This window comes from Monodon monoceros, unplaced genomic scaffold (assembly GCF_005190385.1).
Source record: "Monodon monoceros isolate NGI ecotype Baffin Bay Population unplaced genomic scaffold, NGI_Narwhal_1 Super_Scaffold_15, whole genome shotgun sequence".
NCBI classification, from domain to species: domain Eukaryota; kingdom Metazoa; phylum Chordata; class Mammalia; order Artiodactyla; family Monodontidae; genus Monodon; species Monodon monoceros.
The window spans coordinates 72,287,780-72,302,275 of NW_021703771.1; the positions used below are offsets into that span (position 1 = coordinate 72,287,780).

At 43.5% G+C, this 14,496-nt stretch overlaps 1 protein-coding gene across 1 annotated transcript in view; it reads left to right on the forward strand.

Annotated features, from left to right (window-relative positions):
* The window catches only part of UST (uronyl 2-sulfotransferase), a 291,582-nt gene that overhangs the window by 102,605 nt on the left and 174,481 nt on the right, over positions 1 to 14,496 (forward strand). Inside the window, exon 2 of the mRNA XM_029223457.1 lies at positions 10,151 to 10,194. Coding sequence (XP_029079290.1) covers positions 10,151 to 10,194 — 44 coding nt within the window. The remainder of the gene's footprint in view (positions 1 to 10,150; positions 10,195 to 14,496) is intronic.

The following is a 14,496-nucleotide window of genomic DNA, read 5'->3' on the forward strand; positions in this document are numbered from 1 at the left end:
CTTGGAAGAGGTTTTATTTAACGCACCGTGTCTTTAAATTAGCTCTATTTTAAATATAATCATCAGAGCTACACTTTATTGTATGCATGCCAGGCAGTTTATAAATGTAATTCTAATCCCCCCAGTCCTATCAGGTAAGTTTTATTCTTCCTGCTTTTCCTGTGGGGAAACTAAAACCCAGTAACTTCAAGACCTAGCCCAAGGTCACATTCAATAAGTGGATTGCCACCTTGGACTGATTTGCTGCAAAGCCCACATCCTTTCTCCTGCATTCTGTACTTCAGCTCTTCTTTGGCAAAGAATATCTGATTTTTAGGCACTTACTTATTTGTTTGTCCTTTTCTATTTGGGGGGAGGGGTGTTTATCTGTGCCTACAGAGTAACATATGGTGGTATAGGAACCCTCTTTTATCTTCCAATATTATAGTTCCATGAACCACAAAATCTCACCTAAATCCTATTAAATCTGATACAAAATAGAACTAGAGAGATGATAGAAAAGGGAGCAATGTTGAATTTATTGAAACCTACTCTTTTTAAATAGACACCGCCAGGCTCATATGTTCGATTGCTAGTTAATTTCAGGAGGATTACTGTTCTGAATGACATCAATAATTTCTGCTGCTCTATTAAAAATCCTCTTTTACATTTGAAGACCTAATAAACAAGAAACTATGATCTCTTCCTTGTGTTACTTGAACGTTCATATGAAAGTATAATCCCAGATGGGATAGCTCTGTCTGCATTACAACATCTGTGTAAGACTGACTTCGCCATGAAATCCATTTCATCCAAACAGCATTTATGAGCAACTCTTCAAATCTCTTGTTTGTATGCATATCATTTTAGTGCAGTTTATTTGAAACACCCCATAGAATGCTCTTTCATACTAATTTCCCTACATCATGAAAAGAATTGGCAAGTGACAAGTAATTCTCTGTCAAACATATGACTGTTTCATTTAGAATATAGAGGACACAGATGCTCATTTACCAGTGGCCTCAGGCCATGGCCCAGAAAACCATCAAGCAGCAGACAGAACTAGAAACATACTTTTTTTTTATCCATTAAAAAATATGTATGCTTTGACACCAGTCTTTCAGAAAGTAGTGATCCATAACTCAGCAAGAATTATCTCATTCATAGGACATCACCAAGGCCCGCTAATGACTTTCCCATGGTGTTTTCCTACTTAGACCTCACAGAGTTCTTCCATCTGGATTCTGGGTTCAGCCTTCCTCCAGACTCACAGTGGTGTCGTTTTTGCACACACGGCAGCCGCAGGAAACTCTCCCATATGCCCACTGTCCTACCTTGCATAGAGCCCTAAGGAAGCGTGGACTGGGGTTCCTATGAGCTTGAACCCAAGTTCAAGTCCAGCTCTGACACCTCCAGATGTGTGACCTTGGGCTCAGATCTTCCCTGTGGAAAGGGACCCTCACTCACTCTGTCCTGCTGACCTCCCAGGGTTGATGGGGGTGTGGGCTGCTGAGAAGATGCATGAGAATATTAGAGCTCCAGACACACGTAAGCTCATTTCCAATGCGCCCCAAAGCCCTTGGAATCTTTGCGCAAACTTCCCTTTGCTTCTTAAATGAGACTGTATCTTTGGGTCTTGATTTCAAGGTCACAGGACATCCTTAATTTAGATTCACCATCCTCTTTGACCTACTCTTTCTCTTCCTTGAGTTAAGGAGCCTCTCTGTTGTTCCTTCTCATACCACCCTGTACTTTACTTCTTAGAAGACTCATCACAAACACAACTGAATACTTATTTTATAATCATTTGTTTAATGTCTGTCATCCATTTTTATTGCAGACTTCAGAGGGCTAGTGCTATGGACTGTTTATACACTCCTAAAAGCTACATATAGAAGCCCTACCCCTAATTTGATGGCATTTGGAGGTGGGGCCTTCATGTGGTATCAGGTTTAGGTGAGGTCACGAAGATGGGGCCCCCATGATGGCATTAGTGTCCTAATTAGAAGAGGAAGAGACCAGAACTGTCTTCCTCCACCATGTGAGGACACAGCAAGACCACAGCCGTGTGCAAGTTAGGAGGAAAACTGGACCACGATGGACCCAGATCTTGGACTTCTGGCCTCCAGAACTGTCAGAGATAAGTGTTTATTGTTTAAGCCACCCAGTCTATAATTTGTTATAGCAGCCCAAACTGACTAAGACAAACAGGGATCATATCTTTTGACTCATGCCTATATCCCCATGTACAGTGCCCGGCATGGAAGAAGCACTTGAGAAGTATTTGATGGGTGAACTAGTGAGTATCCTGCCTGGGTGTTGCTCAGAGAGCTCAGACCCCTCTCTACTTCATCCCTGAGTAGCCCCAGACTGATCAGCCTGAGGAGCCCTGAGAGCTAACAGGCTCAGTATCTCAAAGCACCTGTGGCTCCCAGACTGGAATCTCGGAGCGAGGCAGGGAGTGTGTGGTGAGCATAAGGGCTTCAGAGTCAGGCAGCTGGATTCAGATCCAGGAGCGCCTGCTGATGAGCTGTATGAGGTGGTATGGGTCACTTCGCCTCCCCCAGCCTCAGCGTCCTCTGCTGTAAAATGGGGATAAGAGAAGTCCTGTCTCAGAGGTTGTCGTAGGAACGCAATGGGATGAGGTTTGTCGAGTGCTTAGCACAGAGCTTAGGTCAGCATGGATGTGAACCATCGAGGATGATAAGGAAGGTATGGATTTTTTTGGCCTTGTTTTGTTTCTCCCAGCATAGATTCTTAGTCATCTTTGTCCTGCCCATCTTCCACTACATTTTCCACTACATCTAGGGGTGCTTCAGGCAGTAAGCATCTGTTGGAAAGTGTCCATCCTCATGGTGGCTAGGTCCTAATAGAAGAAGATTATCGGGTTTGGGTTAGAGCCTTGGGGTGTGCAGCCTTGGGCTGGGGCTGCTCTGTTAATGGGTGTATTAGAGTCGCCAAGGTGGGATCAGTTGACTGTAGTAATTACTTTGAGAGGAAAATCTAATGGAGTGAAACAGAAACCTAAGTGATTCCATCTCGCTTTGATACTTTATTTCTACCTGCATATATCATATAATAAAATTGCGATGAATTCCTGAGCTAATTTGGCAATAATTCATATTTATATTCAGGTTGTTATTACAGCAATATTGCACTGATCATTTGATTTCAAAAGTAATTTCTTTCTACAAATATACCCTCGACATCCTATAATGCATACTCAGATTTAATGGGAAAAAAAGCGAGGTATTAAAAATCAAGGCAGTGGTTTTGAGCCTGAAATACACAGAGAAAAGCATTAATTTGCTTTTAAAATTAATTAGAAATGGAAGACACTTTCTAAATCATAATTGATAACAATTTGGATTTTTTTATCATAGTCTGGAATGCTCATTTTTATCATTTAGGCTCAAGAAAATTTTTTCAGGCTTTTTTTGCCTTTGTTAACTGGTTGGGTGGAACATTCAATATTTTTGTAAAGGTATTTTTGTAAATAAGTATTGATAGTTAACAAAACCATTTGTTTTAATTTAGTGGAAAATAATTTTATTAAGGCTTAAATAAATTTGTGCAAGCAGTTCTCCTCCATTACAGTGTCTTTGGGGCTACGTTAGTTGTAAGAAGTGGAGCTATTAGAGATGTTTACGCAGTGCACAAACTCCTCATTGTTAACCATGGCTGCTGTGCGCTGACAGCTGCCTCTTAGGGAAACGTAACCCGCGGTTAATGGTGGAAAGTGCGGCATTAGCATAATTTTTTGGCAAGGACCGAGCCGGGGCTGCAGTGCTGCCTTCTATCCTCCTTCATTAACAGTGTCTCATCAGAGACCCAGACTCCAGGGGGGAGATGCAGCCACATGACTGTGCTGTAGGTAACCAAGGTCCTGTGTGAAATGCCCGCTTCTGAATAAAAAAAGAAAGGATTTCAATTGCTTATGATTATGATTTTAAAAGGGCCCCTGGAAGAAAGACCCTGAAGAGAACTGCTGGTGTTTGATCAAAATTGACAGTGTAGAGGCGGCTTTTTTTGACATTGACACTAATGCGTGTTATGGTTTCTATAAGAGGAATTCGAATTGAAACAGCTTTATTCTTCAGGGACCAATTCAGACAAAAATAGATCTGCTAATGCACGACTTAGAGTCAAGAATAAATTACATCCCCTGAAGGGTCCCTAAGTTCATTTGCGCATCGCTAAAGGTACTTCAGACAATTGGGAAAGAATTTTTTGTATGTTTTGGAGGACATATCAAGCCAGTATTGGAAAGTAATAGAAAATATCAAATAGTTATTTTATAGTAATATTCATTCTTGATACGATAAACTATTTCCCTGGCCTGAGGATTCTCTTTGATTTCCTCAATGATAAATAATATTACAAACTTGAATATGAAGGGTACAATTGGGTAATATAAGATGAGGAAGTAGCTACCACTCACTGAGGGCTTAATATGTACCAGGCAGGCACTATGCTAAGTGCTTTATACATGTCTTGTTTCATTTTCATAACAACCCTATTACTTAGGTGCTGTTATTAATGTCCTCAGTTGCAAATGGGGAGATTAACCCTCAGGGAAATTTAGTGATATTTCCAAGGTCACTCAACCAGTAAGGGGTAGAACTGACATTTGAATCCAGGTCTCTTTGTTCTGGCTCCTACAGTAATCCCTCGGCCACCCCTGGGCTTCTGCCCCTGTTACCAGCGATGGTCACTTCTATTAGCAGTGTCTTCCTGAACCCATTAAATGATTGCCCTGGGGCTCCTTTCGACTCTTGCTCTTACATTGGAGTGACTATTGCTACGTAAAGTACAGGGCACGTTGGTAACTCTCTTCAGTAGTCCTTCAGTATCAGTGCTTTCACGTCAGTGCTTCTGGCAGTTTCTTCTTTATCTGGCTCTGTTGGTCTCTCTTGGATTCACATGGGAGTGACAGTGGGCTCCTCTGTGTTGGCCAGGTCCCCTCACCTCCGCTTCACTCCAGGCCCCCCAGCCTGGAAAGACAGGTAGCCTCAGTGGGCTTGGACCAGCCAGTGTCTGTGCTTCAGATTTTCTAGAGGCTTTTTCCTTTTAGATCTTTGTGGTTCCCTCAAGGGAACAAACATGGGTGTCTCTCAGACCGATGGAACACCCCCTATTTGTTAAGTCAAGTGGGGTCTGGAGAGGCTCTGGGCAGAGGGAGAATTATGCGTTTATCCCCTTTTTTACCATGAAACAGGAGGGTCAGCAGAACAATATATGTGAACAGGAACGTATTTGTGCAGGAACAAATATGTTCTGAAAGTGTAAGCTCAGAAAATTATTCTTCAAAAGATCTGTGGAGTCCCAGAAAGGTTTGGGCAACCCATGTGGTTTAAAGTGTAATCTCTGTGCCTAGAGCCGGCCCGGCCCCCTGGAGCAGGTGCTAACTGGAACTGCCAGGTCGATCCTCCTGTGATGGGAAGCTCATGTTGTATAATCTCTCACCAGAAATGATGGAGGTGACCTCTGATTAAGATCTGCCTGAATAAGATCTGTTACTTTTTATTTCTGGAAAATGAGATTCAGCCTGAATTAAGAACTTTAATCTGTGTTTTTTTTAGCTCAGTGATTCTCAGCCTTGGCCAGACATTAGAATTACCTGAAGGACTCGAGAAAATACTGATTGTCAAATGACTTGTCCCCAGATAATTGAATCGGAATAGCTAAGGCTGGCGCCTGGCATCCACATTCCTTAAAAATTATTGTAGGCAGTGGAATGTGCACCGGGGGTGGAAGACTATTGAGTTGGGAGGATGGAGAGGCAGTGAAGGGGTGGCCTTGCACTGCTGCCACTACTCAGTACAGCTCGTACTGCTGCAACTTGCTAGGTGCTTGGTATGTACAGGTATTGTTCTAGGCATTTTTCATAGAATGAGGTTACCCTCATGTCCTCCTTACAGTGACCTATGAGCTTATTTCACTTCTCCAGATATGTATATGGGAAACTTTGAGGAGGTAAAGCAATTTATTCAGAGTGAAATGACACTTCTTGGGGATATGCTCTGCTATGAAAGTGAGACTTAAACCTGTTCATCTAGGTACACTATATCTGGTTTTTCATATCATTGCTCTAGTAAGCACACAAACAGTAACTCCCATGTGCTTGGACCTAACATCTTTGCACATTCACATATGATCTTTCATGTTATAATAACAGCCTCGCTGGGAGGTCTCCACCAGGAAGAGCTAGGTGGGCAGGGCGAGATTTAGAATGTGTTATAATTTAGTCTGAGATCACTTGCCTTCTAGGGAGGGCATTTTTAAAACCATTAAACCACGAGTCTTTTGTTGGTGGTGGTTTTGGTGTATAACTCGATCAGTTTTAACCCATGGATAGAGCCATGTAAGCACTACCACCATCAGGATATAGACCAGTGCATAGAGCTCAGAGGGCTGGAGTGTTGCTTCAAATCAGTAACCACCCTGCCTCCTGCACCCACCTCAGCAGATTCCACAAGCTTGACGTTCTGTAAGAGGTTTATCTCCATGCCAGCCAGAGCTAGTGATTTCTTGGCAGTTTGGAGACAGGCCCTTCTGAAAGTTTGACTGATGGTAGGAGTGGACCCATGTGGGGTATATGCCTTTCTTTTTTTTTCTAACTTGACAAGATACTGTAATCCAAAGGAAGGACTTGAGACACGAAGAGGAGGCTGAAATCAGAGCTCTAAAGGTGTAGGTTAGTTTCTGGAAAGAAATGAAATGATACACCCCTCCAGGCCTCCAAAAATTACAGGGATCAGAGACTGAGGTGTCAAAAGTGGACATTCGCAGGGCAGTGGAGAGGGGTGGCAGGTAAGCATTTGTCCTCTGTCCTGGCCCCAGACCCTCGTCAGCCCTCCTCCGCCTTTTCTTTTCAAATTTGCATTGTGAGCTCTAAGCTCAAAGGCTCCAAGGGCTGGGGTCTGATCTCCCTTCCCCACCACTTGACACCTTCCGTAGAATCCTCCCTAAGACGGTGCAGCAAGAAGCCTCTTTGATGCCTGGGAGCTCCTTTTGATAAGAGTGCTCGGCTCGCTCATCCTTTGATCTCCACAGCCCACAAGTTACCAACTTCAGGTTTGAAAATCCTGACAATCTTGTTTATTTTGCACTCGGAAAGTGTAAGATCCTAGGATGAAAAGCTCTACCTAAACACCAAAAAATAACACGGTTATACCCTAGGAGAATAAAAACTTGCCGTCTCCAGCTAAAGAAATACTTTTTATTTGTGTAGCTTTTCTTTTCCCTTTTCGTGCCTCTGCTACAAGTGCGAGGCCCTTATAGCCTCTGTGTTCTAATAAACCGCAGGAACACAGCTGTGGATGGGAGCTCAGGGATCTGCTGGTGGCGGTAACAATGGGGTCTATGGCACAAGTGCCAACGCTGGTCAGCCCTGGTCCTTTCTTTGTGCAGAAAGAAGTGATGTTTTAGGATGAGGGAGGGAGGGATGGAGGGAGGAAGGGAGAGAGGGAAGGAAGGAAGAGCTGAGAAAGCAGGGACGTTTGACCTGAGCCTGAGTGAAGGGGTTGGGAAAGAGCTTTTTCTGGTAGAGGAAAGAGCCCATTCAAAAGGTCCCTAGGGCTTCCCTGGTGGCACAGTGGTTGAGAGTCCGCCTGCTGATGCAGGGGACACGGGTTCGTGCCCCGGTCCGGGAAGATCCCACACGCCGCGGAGCGGCTGGCCCGTGAGCCATGGCCGCTGGGCCTGCGCGTCCGGAGCCTGTGCTCCGCAACGGGAGAGGCCACAAAAGTGAGAGGCCCGCGTACCGCAAAAAAAAAAAAAGGTTCCTAGCTGACAACAGGTTGGGTGTTCTGGAGCAGAGGGAGGGCTGTTGTGCTGGTGTCAGGTGTGGCAGGGGGCGGGGCCTGAGTCATGCAGGGTTAGAGACCATGGTAAGGAATTGATTATTTTGTTCTTAGAGAAATAGATTTTAAGCAGAGGGCCAACATGGCCAGATTAATAAGGTTAAAAGATCCCTCTGGCTGCTGTGTGGTAAGGGAGAAAATTGGCGATCAGCGAAGAGAGGGCTCTTGCAGGTGGCCCAGAGGGGTTGGTGAGACATGGTCTGATTTGAGGAATATCTTGAAGGCTGAGCCAACAGGACTTGCAAATGGCTTGGTACGGATGGGGTGAGGGAAAGGGATGGATCAAGGATGACTCTGGGCTTTGGATCCTGTCGGGGAAGGGACGTGTTGTGTAACCTGATGAAGAAGACAGGAGAGACAGCGATTTGGGGGATGGAATGGGAGCAGATAAAGAGTTCTGTCTGGGTGGTGAGGTGTGAGATGCCTGCAGACATGCAAGCATCCAAGCTGAGGTGCTAAGGAGTCAGGGGATACCCATGTCTGGAGTTTGAGGTAGCAGTCAGGCATTGAGATCATTCCTTTTAAGGAGTTCCTGGGAACTTTGGTTTATGGAAACTTTTACTATTTTAGAAACATTTAGTTGTTTGAGCTCCCTTTGATTCCTGGGATGAATACCTGGAGAACATGCTGGAGTGTGTTGGGATTTCTCACATCCCTCCCAGGGAAGACACGTTCACACGATGAGCAGACAGGACCCTCTGCAGCTATCCTGACTGCATTATGGTGGAACTCGTTCTGAGGATTTCTCTAGACTTAGGCAACCATTTTTCTGAATTCTTCATCGCACGTCCTCTTTACCAAGTCAGATATAGATCGACTTCCTATTCATGTGTGTTCCCAGTGGAGTGCAGCACAATAATTAAGAACTACAAATTGTTCTTCATGTTCACATTTCATAGGTTACTGAAAATAACCCAGTCGCGAGCATTCCAGGTGTTTGTGTGTGAGTGTCTTGTACATGAAAATTGGACCTCATTTTCCCTCTGCCTTCCACAGACAGCCAGGGTACAGTCATTACGCACATCATGTGGGTGATAAATCAGAAGACTATGAAGAAAAAGGGGTTGGATGAGGCCTCAGTATGGAAAAAAAATCTATAAGCCAAAATACACTTATTTATTACGTTTGGATAAGTTTCCCCACTTGAACTGTCCCTGGCTTAAACTCTGCTTCCCTTTTTTATTCCTATTTCTTAAGTTACTTTGCTCTCTCCTGAAAAAGGTCTCCTTTCATTAACCCTATTCCCTAATCTACTGTCTTCTCTAAGCCTCCTTTTGCTTTAAATATTTCCCACATTTTGCTCTGTTAGAAAGTCTGGTCATCTTCACTTTCCCCTAAACTCACCACATCATTGGCTCCCCTACAGGATCAAACTCAAACGTGTGGCCAGCTGGTAATGTTGCTGGCGCCCAGGCTGCACAAAAGGTGGAGATGGCAACACTCCAGGTGGGCTTTTCAGATGAGCAGATGCCCGAGCACCTTCTGGAAAAACCAGTCTTCCCTCCTCTCGGCAGCTTAACAGCTGTGTGGCTGCCAGCAAACTACTGGATTTCTCCAGGCCTCTGTTCTCTTCTTTGTAAATAGGGGTAACTCTAACTGACCTCTGATATGTGAATTAAGTGAATAAATACCTGCAAAACACTTAGCAGAGAAGGAATTCAATAAGCTTTAGTTCTGGTCAGAATCCCCCTGAGTCTTTATTCATCAGGAAACAATAACCACGCACTCTGAAAAAACACCCATGCCACTAAGTGGCTATTAGGGAAGACGAATGGAGCTTCGGAAGCAAGCTAGACTGAAAAGATGAAGGGAAATTGACAATCAAGACAAAGTGGAGAAACAATGCAGTGGTTCTCAAAGTGCGGTTTCAGGACCCACAGCATCAGCATCATTTGGGAGCTTGAAATGCAAATTCTCAGAGCTACTGAATCAGAACCTCAGGGCCGGGCAGTCTGTGTTTTAGCAAGCTCTGCAGGTAATTCTGATGCACGCTGAAGTTTGAGAACCACTGGTCTAAAGTAAACTCAACAGATATTGGGTGGAGAATGACGCTGCATGTTTCTGCATGTGTATGCCCATGTGCATACGTACCCACATGGGTAGACTGTTTGTAACTGCTGAAACTGTTAACCAAGCCTGGTAGTATCAGCAAAGTCCCACCAAACTGGAGATTAATTACCCATTTTCCTTTGGGACTTTTGTCTGAATAGAAATACATCTAGAGTACTTATTTTCAGTGACTTTGCACTAAATTCATTTGGGGTTTAAGACTGTTAATTCATCAACGTTTTCTTCTTTTTTCCTAGGAAATTCCACTTACTTAGATGACCATGGACCCCCTCCTAGTAAGGTAAGACCTTTGCTTGTGGTATAAATCCCCTTTTCCTTTTCTAAGTACCTACCGCCTTCAGTAACCCCAGCCAGATCCCTCCGGGCCCTGAATTGTTCACAAGAAAATAGTAGGTAGCAGATGTCAAGTTAATCTTTGACTAACAGTGGGTGGAAGAAGGAAGCACACAAAGATAGCCTAAATGGTGAGGGAGCAAGAGGCATCATTTCATCAGGAGCTGAAGCTATCCCAGGCACGGGAGCCTCAAGCTGACTTCAGACTTTTGGTTGCGTCTCCTGTCTGCTGCCTCCTTTGCCTTTACTCTCCATGTTGGACTGTGATGTGATGTCCACACCCCAGCCTCCTCATGTCTTCACGCTTTGGGCTAGCCTAACCTCTGCCCCTTTCTCCATGGCCTGCCTTACTGGGGATACTCCACACAAGGCTCAGCCCTCTGGAACCGGCCTTCTCTGCCAGTGCCCTTGCAAGTCTGCCGTGGCCTGGCCTGTACGATCACTTTTGTTCTTAGCAGCAATTTTGGTCTGACTTTTAAGGGTCAGAGCAGTCCAGTGAAGTATTAGTGGAGTTCCCCCCGCCGCTCTCTACTTTCTTGAGTGCAATGAAAACCAAATGTCAATCTACTGAAAAATGAGGAAAAATACAGACACTCTTTGACCACTTAAGGTGATGCCTGCAAAGTGCAGTTGTAAGTACATAGTGAAAAGATAATTGACCAGTAACCTTAGAGGTTGGAAATTTACCCTAAAGTTGGCTTCTGCATTTGTGGGATTTGAAGAACTCCACCACATTTAAGACCATGAGCTTTGGAATAAGGTATTTCTGGGTTCATCTCGGGCTCTATGTCTAAGTATATGACATTAGACAAATTACTTAATATTTCAAGCCTCAATCTTTTGATGTACAAGGTGGGGTTAAAAATATGACCCACAGTACAGGACATGTAAAAAGATTGAACGAGCTGATATATGAAAAGCACTCAGCACCCGGCATGTGATAAGCGTTAAATAAATGGTGGATGGTGTTAACTAGACTGGAATAGCATTAAAATTATTGATGAATGGTACAGTGGTATTTATCACAGTGGTGAATGGTTTACCACTTGGCCCACTGCATATGTATTGAGTGCCTGCGATGCTGCAGGCACTAGGAATACAAATATGAAACAAAACAAGAATAACCATAAGGTAGCCCCTACCCAGGAGAAACAAAGGAATATAGAGGGTTAGACACCATCTGAGGATAAGGACTTCATCTAGCTCATCTCAGTATCCTCACATCCTTGCATTAGCCTCGACACACAGAGAGGCACATCGTGACTATTCATTAATTCTCACTGAACTGAACCATGGAATCCAGAGCTGGAATCTGAATCGGGTCTCCTGGCTCCCATCCCAGGTTCTTTCCACTAGGCCAGTGTTCTCAAACTTTAGCTTGCACCAGGATTTCCTGGAGGCTTGTTAAAACATGGATTGCTGGGCCCAGACCCCTGAGTGCCTGATGCAGTAGGTCCAGGGTGGGACTTGAGAATTTGCATTTTTAACAAGCTCCCAAGAGATGCTGATACCAAACTCTCTTACAACACAGATAATAGCAATACTATTTGCATTTTTAACAAGCTCCCAAGCGATGCTGATTATCTAGGGGTGGAGTGGCAAAAGCACTCAACTTTCTAAGCAGTAGCCAAAATAATAAGAAGAATATAAAAATAGGTAAAAATAATATTGGTATGTTAACATCTTTCATCCATGCTTATTACTTCTGGCAGGGTGTAAACAAACCCCAGAAGTGATGAGGTCAGGGTTCCGGATGAAGGTCCCTTAAATGTCCCCCGAGGTGAAGCCTCGGTTATGTAAATCTACAGACCACTGGCGTATTCAGGGACACGGTGGCACCCAGGGGATAAGGACTCACACGTGTGTGGCCTCCGGAGTGAACCCCCAGCCTGGCAGTGAGAAGCAAGACTGAGTCCAGGTCCACAGTTTTCCTATTTGTTTAGCGCTCAGAAATAACTTTTTGATGCCAAGATCGAAAGAGCTGTGATCTAGATGAAATAAGGTTTTAAACCCTGAAAATGTACGGACTGAGGTTTACAGGCAAGTTCTCATTTTATTAGAAGATTCAGTTCCACAAGTTTCACATTCCACAAGTAATAGCCATTTAGAGAATGGGGTGTGTGCCACACAGCACATCCAGAGCCCAGGTCTTCATTCTCTCCAGTATTTTCATGAAAAAGAACCAAATGCCTCTGACTTTTTCTTGTTTTTTCAAATCTACTTAAACCTCACAGCTCATCCCAGTTTTTGATCTAAGTCATTATTTAAAGGCGGATGTTAATATTTTCTTTTGTCGACCACTTTTTACGGCCGCTTTGTGTGTACACAAAATTTAGCGGTTTAAGGTTAGAACCCTACTGAGACTGACATGGAGATCGCTATTGAATGAATGAGAAAGATATTCTTGGGTACAAAAACAGGCATGAAGCCGCAATATAGTGTGATCTTATGTCTTTAAAACTTGTGTGCATATGTATGTGTGTGTACAGAGAGAAGCCTGGAAGGATAATGATGTTTACTCCGGATGGTGAGACTTCAGGAGGCTTTTACTCATTCCCTTATTTTCTGTGTAAATTTGAGTTTATTAAAGTCATACTTGCTCAATCTAAATATCAGAGTGTGTGCGGTGGTGGTGGTGGGGAAATACTGTGTAAGAGAAGATTAAAGTTGGGCTGAAAAATGTGAGGTGCTCTGGCCTCTGCAGCATCACCTGTGGTTCCGTCCACCCCACCCAGAGCAGCCTGACCTCTGGAGGTGATGTCTTCTCCTTCCTGGCTTCACTTCGCCTAGGATGTGGGTCTCTGATGTGAGCTGCTGGCATCGGCAATGATAAATTCCGGAGGTAGCAGATAGAATACAGTTACTATTTCACATATGTTGGGTTCCCAGATCCGATAGATAAGGAGAGCTGCTCTAAGCAACTCAAGGAAAATAAAATCACTATCCATCGCTGATGTCTACCATTTCCTATGTGGCAAGCACTCTGCTAAGCGCTTCGCCTGGAAGTTTAGTCTCTATAAAACTCTATAGAAGAGGAAGTAATTATTTAACCATTATTTTACAGATGAGGGAACCGGATCTTAGAGAGGCTGGGTAACTTGCCAGCTACTAAGAATTGGACTTGGGATCCCAGCCCAAGGCTGTGTATGTAGCTCCAAGGTTCACGCTTTTAACCATTCCAAGATTACTAAGTTAATCTAAAGACAACAATTTTTTACCTTATTTCTGGAGTTTTACCCTTTTATATAAGTTCTCTAGTACTTTAACTAGTACAGTACACAAAGTCTCAGTATAATACCAGAAAAAAAAATAGTCATCACCATTTACTGTTAGGTCCAATGGACTTTTTAAAAATATCAATCCAGAGATTTTTTTTTCATCTTTTTCTTTCTAATCACCTTTCTATACATACCCACCTTCGGCATTTGTTCATTTACATACTGTATACAGAGTAAATTTTGGTGTACAAACATCATCAAAGGTGAAAGAAGACTGTCCCACATTCATTTAGCAAAATGGCATGGTCCAGGTTCTTGTTGCAAAATAATGTTTGATGAAGTCCTTCCCCTGGACGACTAACTGCATGGGAATACCATGTTTTCTTTTTGACCTTAGAAAAAAATATTGTTTCCTCATAGACTCTTGAGTTTGAGAGAGTTAATCTAGAATATCATCATTGGAAGACTCATGGTGTGAGGTTTCACTTTCATGATTAATTTCATTTGATCATCACCATCAGGGTCTTGAGTGTTGCTCTCTGACTCTAAACATTTGTCTCTGATTCTTCTAATGCCTGGGAAACCTCTCCCTCCGTCGATTTTCTTCTCTTTGTCATTACAGGCAGGAATGAAACGTTCTGAATCTCCACTCTGGTCAATGAAAGTTAAAAGCAGGGAATTCCCTGGCGGCCAGTGGTTAAGACTCCATGCTTCCACTGCAGGGGTCCTGGGTTCAATCCCTGGTCGGGGAACTAAGATCCCGCAACCTGTGCGGTATGGCCAAAAAATAAATAAATAAAAAATAAAATTAAAAAAAAAAAGAAAGTTAAAAACAAACTACAAAGATGGTATCTCCAGTCTTCTGCTATATCTTTTGTAAAGATGATGTAACACTTTAGGCAGCACAATAAAATATGAAGAGTGATGAAATAGTGACAATTTATTTCCCTGATGAATCGTTCTAAGCCTGCACTGTTCAGTACAGTAGCCATCAGGCTCATGTAGCTATTTAAATTCATTAAAATTCGAAA